Genomic DNA, 8,241 nt, shown 5'->3' with positions numbered 1-8,241 from the left:
CAAGTCAGAGACTGTGGGTTGAGAGAAAGACAAATCTCTCACATTCTTTGGATACTTTTATTAAAACATTACTTGCCTCCAACATAACGTTTTTGTAAAGAATGTACATAACAATACTATTAATCACATGAATAATACTTGAACACTCACTCCATCAGTTAAGTAGAAATAGTTTTGCAGTTTTCAGGTTGGATTGTACATTTATATTTCAACGTTTTGTCAACGAGGCCATGTCTGCACTTCTCTGCGTTATTTGACTTCAGTAAGTGAAATCAACATGATCTTTATCCCTTCGGTTTTTATGACATGATCACTTCTCCTCTCCCCTTTGTTGTTTCTTTCACACCCACTTTTGTTAAGCCACACGCTGACAGTACATCAAAATACAGTTTCACACGCATCCCCCCCATCCGCCCACGCACACACACACACACACACACACACACACACACACACACACACACACACACACACACACACACACACACACACACACACACACACACACACACACACACACACACACACACACACACACACACACACACACACACACACACACACACACACACACACACACACACACAGAGAGTTGGCTGCCTTGAGTGGAGTGTATAGTGCTGAGCTCTGGTGCTTTTATCAGACATTTGGTCATAAAACATCACACTTGACAGAGGCAGCAGGCTCCTTTCTCAGCAGAACTAAGCAGAGGCTGAATTTCACTCTTCTATTGGCACCCATCCCCCACCGCGGCTCAAACAAACCTTCTTATTGACCCCTTTCTCCTTCCCGTTCTCTCCATCCTCTCTTTCTCCACTTCAACTGAAGTGCTTCTTCAGAGCGAGGGGTGTACCTCCGTTTCTAAGGACAACAAAGAATAAAAGCCACGCAATGGACTGTCGAAAAAGGGGCATTTGAAAAAAATCCCATATATATTCAGGGAGGAACACATTTTCCAATTTACTGTTACACAACATACGTACATCACTGAGCTGCAGAATATGGAGATTGTCCGATATTATTAATAAAGTTTTAAAACGGTTAATTTAAAAACACAATTCGATACACAATTCAATAAAAACCATGTCAGTTCCTTCTTGTCAGAATCAAGGTGAATCTTTCTCCTTCTCCAACAGACAGTCTAGGCTATAAATATCCCTCTAGTTGTTATATCCACAGTTGTTCACAGTTGTATGACAGGAAGAACAATACAATCCTGTCTTGAAACCCATTTCTCTCTGAACACCAACACCTCCACGGCTGGACAGATAGAACGAGTCCAGCCAGAACTTAGGGTTTTGGTTAGTCACTGATCACAATGGTGGAGTGACTCATGTGTCTGGCGGTCATGTGTCTATGTCGCGAGCTGGCGAGGGTTCGTGGGGCAGGTTGGTGGAGTTGGGCAGGGTCTGCGAGTGCGACGTGTGGGGCGCATGTCCATGGCACACCGAGTTCTGCTGCAGCTCCAATGCCATGGTGTTCTGCGGGTGGGGGAACTCCTTCACTTGACGCCGGTACTCCAGGAACGTGGACGCCTTCGTAGCGATCGCCACCACGTTCTTCCCCACGAAGATGGTCGAGACTCTACTGTCCTGGAACAGGACCATGTTGACCCCACGGATCAGGATGGTGACCACGTTGATGGTGACTAGGCTGAGGATGGGATAGAGCATCATCTTCTGCGGCGACACGTGCTCCCCTTGCATGGAGATCTCACTGAGCGAGACGCAGGGCAGGATGAGGAGGAGGATGTAGCAGTAGAAAAACATCAGTCCCTCGGCCCAGATTGGCAGGCCGGTCCGCTGAGGTTCCCACAGGTTGGCCTGGATGTCCAGAAGATCCAGAAGATCTAGAGCCACCCAGAAGATCCTCCCCCGCATGTCCTCTTTCTTCCTGAAGGTCCTCACGTACTCCATGTTGTCCAGAGCCACTAGAACCAAGTAAAGCCCTGGGACGCACACGGACAGTAACAGAGTCAAGGCTTTCCGGGCCACAGTCTCCAGAGATTTCCTATCCTGCCTTGCAGTTCTGGAAGACGAAGTAGAGCTTGATCTCTAGCACAAATATGTAGAGGAACCAGAGGATCATGGCGTAGCCGCGGCGGGCCGTGCGTACCTCGGCGCCCACCCACACGGCCACGTAGCGCAGCACGATGAGGAAGCAGATGTCCCCGACCAGCACAATGATGCACACGCCGATCTTCCTGGGCCCCTGGTTCTGCTCCACCAGGTAGGCGTCCATGAAGGCCATGCTGGTCATGATGACGATGGTGGTCAGGCACACGTGGCGTTTGTCCGGAGGTGGCAACACCATGGTGAGGACTGGACCCGACCGCCTGCTGGCCCTCACCTCCAGTTCACGGTGTCCGAGTTTAGAAAAATAATGGGTTCCTATGGGAACACCAGTGAGTCATACAGTTAATCTATCCAGTAAAAACAGTGAAGTTGTGGGGGAGGGGCGGGGAGGGTGTGTCAGTCTTTGCAGGGCTGCTGGTAGGTCATTTCTCAGGCCATGCGAACACAGGAACATCATCTCATCACTCAGCGCAGTTCCATTGATTCCCCCCCTGCTAGTAAAGCAGGCGCCACAGTGAGGTGCTATATGGCTGACGGTCCATGACTGATACTGGGATGCTAATCCACACACTGAGGGGGAGTGGAAGATACACAGAGGGGTGTGTGAGGGGCATGTATAGGACACAGAGTGCAATGTGAGGTTCTATGGGGTAGAGCAAAGCAGTGTGTTTGTGCAGCTCAGTCCCTCAGTGCGTGTGGAGGCTGAGAGAGATTCTGTTATTCAGTGTGTGGCGGAATCACCCTGTGGGGCAGCACTGACGAAGGTGGTGCAGTGTGTGTGGCTCTGTCCAGTGGTGCAGTGTATGTGTTTGTGAATGTGAAAGCGAAAGAGGATTCTGCAGTGGCCAGATCCCCAGTAGCCATAAATCACAGAGACAAGGGAGGGGGGGTCAGCGGCCCGTTGGGCCCCGCGTCCAATGCCAACTTTCCCGGAGGGAGGCTCTCACACTGGGCCAGAGACACAACATCCTCTCGCCTAACGCCACGTGCCGGCTTCGCCACTGCCTGGGGGAGAGAGAGTGAAAGGTAGAGAGGGGGATGGGAAAAGGGAGAAAGAAAGATAACTGTCAGTGTAACTGGGCTATATAATGCAGCGCTCATTGCCAAAGACAGCAGGCTGTCCACAAGCTAGAAGCCAGGAAGTGTGTCAGTATGGTTAAGATGGGGTCTTGTTTGTTACAGTGTAGGGAGGGAGGTAGATTCTGCATCACTCAGGATAATCTTAGACCGTATGTCATCGCTATCTCCCTGTGTAATAGGGAGTGCCTGAAGACCATGTTAAAATAACTTAGAATGGCAGGTAGGGGAGACTGGGGGAAATTGTAACAGGGGGCAAGTGTAACACAAGCTAGAGTGATAAAACTTACACGGTACCTACCCAGAACTTTCATCACTCTATGTTGGCCAAACATTGACATGAATAACAAGTGTCAATTTTGTTGTCTCTTGCTCGACATATGAGGTTTTGTCATGGCCGTTGGGTTGGGGACAATTATACAGTGCATTCGGGAAAGTATTCAGACCACTTGACTTTTTCCATATTTTGTTACGTTACAGCCTTGTTCTAAAATTGATATAAGGAAGACATTATTTATGGAAGTATTCAGACCCTTTGCCATGAGACTCGAAAATAAGCTCAGGTGCATCCTGTTTCCATTGATCATCCTTGAGATGTTTCTACAACTTGATTGGAGTACACCTGTGGTAAATTCAATTGATTGGACTTGATTTGGAAAGGCACACACCTGTCTATATAAGGTCCAACAGTTGACAATGCATGTCAGAGCAAAAAACAAGCCATGAGGTCAAAGGAATTGTCCGTACAGCACCGAGACAGGACTGTGTTGAGGCACAGATCTGGAAAAGGGTACGAAAAAATATCTGCAGTATTGAAGGTCCCCAAGAGCACAGTGGCCTCCATCATTCTTAAATTAAAAATGTTTGGAACTACCAAGACTCTTAGAGTAGGCTGCCCATCCAAACAATCGGGGGAGAAGGGCCTTGGTCAGGGAGATGACCAAGAACCCGATGGTCATTCCGACAGAACTCTAGAGTTCCTCTGTGGAGATGGGAGAACATTCCAGTGAAAGGCACGTGACAGCCCGCTTGGAGTTTGGCAAAAGGCACCTAAAGACTCTCAGACAATGAGAAACAAGATTCTCAGGTCTGATGAATCCAAGTTTGAACTCTTTGGCCTGAATGCCAAGTGTCACGTCTGGAGGAAACCTGGCACCATCCCTACGGTGAAGCATGGTGGTGGCAGCATCATGGGAGAAACTCCCCAAATACAGGTGTGCCAGGCTTGTAGTGTCATCCCCAAGAAGACTCAATGCTGTAATCGCTGCCAAAGGTGCTTCAACAAAGTACTGAGTAAATAAAGGGTCTGAATACTTAGGTAAATGTAATATTTCAGTTGGCTTTTTATTAAAACATGTGCAATGCTTTTTTGCTTTGTCATTATGGGATACTGTGTGTAGATTGAGGGGAAAACATTGTTTTTAAATAACATTTTAAATAAGGCTAGCATATGTAGAAAAGGGCAAGGGGTCTGAAAATGTTCTGAAGACACTGTACATGAACTATCCAAATAATAACTTTAAATAGCCTTGGGGTCCTGTAGAGTGACAAAGAAGTTGTAAACACATATAATCTGGGCACCATCAGAGAATTCAGATGTTTTCAGAGGAACTGAATGACCATGCAAAATAATGGGTGTTACTATAATTATTGGTTCCGTACAAAGACATACTCATATTTCTTACAAAATCATTACGTGTCTATGATAATAGACAATTCATATTTTTTTGTTGCTACATTTGAACCCAGCTACTGCAACTACCCCTGGCACCAGGGCAAATGTAGCAGACTTCCGGACTTTTCTGATTCAAATCAATACTGTGAGCTGACCGTCTTATGTGTAGACATAGAAATGGTATGAATGATTAGGAGATAGACGTAAAAAGTTACTAGACTTGTTCAAGTGGTCTCTGAGCAAAAGAGTAAAATACAAAAACTGTCAAAATTGCCCTCAGTCTCCCCTATCATATTGTGATAAAAGATGACAGCTCGTACTACAATAACTTCTGAACTGATTGGACCTTTGTCCCATTCACTCCTAGATCATTCACAGGATCTGCATTAATCCCAAGTGATCAGAAGTGGGTACACAATATCATAGAATACACTTCTCAATACACACTTTCACAAGTTAAATAGACAGGATATGTCTACCTAAGTCCAATAGGCCTCCATAGAAAGGAGAGAACGTATTTCCTCAATAAAAACAGACGTCTCAATGCCAGTCAACAACGTTAGAGCATTCAGCCATCCTGCAGAGTGTTACTTAATATATCGATAATGTATCAAGCTTTCCCTCGGATTCTATTGAATGATGTTTGAAGGTGCGTGTGGTTTGACCTGCTTAGTATTCATATTGACGTGCACGTTGAGCGCTATGACAGGTGAAGTCACAGGTGCACTCGTCAACTCCAAAATTTACTGCACTTTGTAAAAATAAAAAAATGATGCTGGGCGCTAAACATTACCAGAATACGCCAGCCACTCGATCTTGGTCGCTTTATCCATAAATAACACACCAGCTTATAAATGCTAGAAGGGAGAAGAAACAGAACGGATTAATCGAGCAGAAGTGTCTTCTTCAATTATAATTGGAGCGTCAGTCGTCACACTGTTACGTCCGACAGCCGTGACAGGTATACAAAATCGACCACACAGCCATGAAATCTCCATAGACAAGCATTGGCAGTAGAATGGCCTTACTGAAGAGCTCAGTGACTTTCAACGTGGCACCGTCATAAGATGCCACCTTTCCAACAAGTCAGTTTGTCAAATTTCTGCCCTGCTTACAGCTGTCCCGGTCAACTGTAAGTGCTGTTATTGTGAAGTGGAAATGTCTAGGAGCAACAACGGCTCAGCCGCGAAGTGGTAGGCCACACAATCTGAATGGAACCGCCGAATGCTGAAACGCTTAAACACGTAAAAATAATCTGTCCTCGGTTGCAACACTCACTACAGTGCATATACTGTACATATCCTACATTACGGCTTCCTATATCACAACAAAGCATCCTTCACTCATGTTGCCAAACACCCTCGTAAAACTTACCATCCTACCGATCCTCAACTTCGGTGATGTCATCTATAAAATAGCCTCCAACACTCTACTCAACAAACTGGATGCAGTATATCACAGTGCCATCTGTTTTGTCACCAAAGCCCCATACACTACCCACCATTGCGACTTGTACGCTCTCGTTGTTTGGCCCTCGCTTCATGCTCGTCGCCAAACCCACTGGCTACAGGTTATCTATAAGTCTCTGCTAGGTAAAGCCCCGCCTTATCTCAGCTCACTGGTCACCATAGCAGCACCCACTCGTAGCACGCACTCCAGCAGGTATATCTCACTGGTTACCCCCAAAGCCAATTCCTCCTTTGGTCGTCTTTCCTTCCAGTTCTCTGCTGCCCATGACTGGAACGAATTGCAAAAATCTCTGAAGCTGGAGACTCACATCTCCCTCACTAGCTTTAAGCACCAGCTGTCAGAGCAGTTTACAGATCACTGCACCTGTACTTAGCCTATCTGTAAACAGCCCATCTATATACCTACTTCATCCTCATACTGGTATTTATTTATTTATTTTGCTCCTTTGCACCCCAGTATCTCTACCTGCACATTCATCTTCTGCCGATCTACCATTCCAGTGTTTAATTGCTATATTGTAATTACTTCGCCACCATGGCCTATTTCCTTAACTTACCTCATTTGTACTCACTGTATATAGACTTTTTGTTTTCTTTTGTTCTACTGTATTATTAACTGTATGTTTTGTTTATTCCATGTGTAACTCTGTGTTGTTGTGTGTCGAGATGTTACGCTTTATCTTGGCCAGGTCGCAGTTGCACATGAGAACTTGTTCTCAACTAGCCTACCTGGTTAAATAAAGGTGTGAAAAAATAAATAAATAAAATACTCTTCCCTTTAACATACCCTCTTTGTTTGACACTGCAAGACAGAATATCTCAGCACTATATGTTGAGACTCAGAGCTGCGTTGGACACAAACGCATATTGCCACTTGTGAGAGGAAGCTTCAAGCAAAGACCAGCTGGTGATACAGACAGTACTGTCGTTTCACGTCTGTTCAGGAGAAACACAAGGCCACGCTGCTGTGTGCTTTTGAAAATCCGAATGTGTTAATGCTGGAGGGATGTTCAACAAGCAGTATTAACCAACATTGATCTACAAATCATTAGGGACACATTCAGTCAGACAAATGTGTGCATCCTGAAGCTGACTGTGTAACATGCATTGGGCATGAAAGGATAAAGTGAACATTTTAAATGAGACATTGCCCCTAAAAGAAATGGAATTATGAAACGATGAAAATAATTTTGTTACTGTATGTACCTGGCCAAGAATATGTTAACACACTGTATTGTGATGATATTTGCCTGTTGAATAGTAGACCTTCAAGGCTGAAGCGATAGATGTGGTTGGAGGTGTGTCCAACTCACAGGTGCCATCTTGAATTGGGCTGCAAGCCCAATGTTTGGGTGGTCAGTAGTTTCCACAGCCACAATGTCAAAATTGGCTATATAGTAAATATGTCATTTTTGGTCTTAATTTAAGGTTAGGGTAAGGCATATGGTTAGCAGTGGTAAGGGCTAGGTTTAAATCCATATTTTAAGAAGATAAATTGTATTAATAGGCTGTGGTTACTAGTAACAACCAATTGTTTGAGAAGAGCCTTGCCACAAGGCCTCGATTGTCTTGGCAACGCCAAGCACATTCACATAGAAAACCCCCCAACTAAATGTCCCTTCTCTGTCACCAATGTTGAATACAGGTATTTGAACTTACTCTGCCGATTGTCCCTGGTGTTGATTCTTCAGCTGGTCGAAAATGTAGACACAATATCCTCAGTATTATTAAACTGACTTTGTGTGTGTGTGGCAATCAAAATGTTTGCTCATGACCAAAGTACATGCACAAGATGCATGCATACTAACAGGCGCTTACATGGTTTTGTACCTGAGCCAACTGGCACTCTAAAAATGTTGAGCAGCTGAAGGACCAACCGGTAGAGGTAGTTCAAATGAAATGTTATTTAACATTCTGGCTTGTAAGGAAAATGTCCTCTATTTTG

The 8,241-nt window shown here is 45.1% G+C and overlaps 1 protein-coding gene across 1 annotated transcript; it reads right to left on the bottom strand.

Moving 5' to 3' along the window:
• Positions 1-548: 548 nt before the first annotated feature.
• On the bottom strand, positions 549-8,017 carry LOC123991664 (transmembrane protein 121-like). Its single transcript, XM_046293313.1, is given in 3 exon segments — positions 549-2,015; positions 2,017-3,080; positions 7,956-8,017. Coding segments are annotated over 2 exon segments (966 nt in total). The 5' UTR covers positions 2,314-3,080; positions 7,956-8,017; the 3' UTR covers positions 549-1,346.
• Positions 8,018-8,241: the final 224 nt, after the last annotated feature.

The sequence above is a fragment of the Oncorhynchus gorbuscha genome, linkage group LG12 (genome assembly GCF_021184085.1).
Source record: "Oncorhynchus gorbuscha isolate QuinsamMale2020 ecotype Even-year linkage group LG12, OgorEven_v1.0, whole genome shotgun sequence".
In the NCBI taxonomy this organism is placed as follows: Eukaryota; Metazoa; Chordata; class Actinopteri; order Salmoniformes; family Salmonidae; genus Oncorhynchus; species Oncorhynchus gorbuscha.
This window is presented reverse-complemented; position numbering and strand designations above follow the sequence as displayed.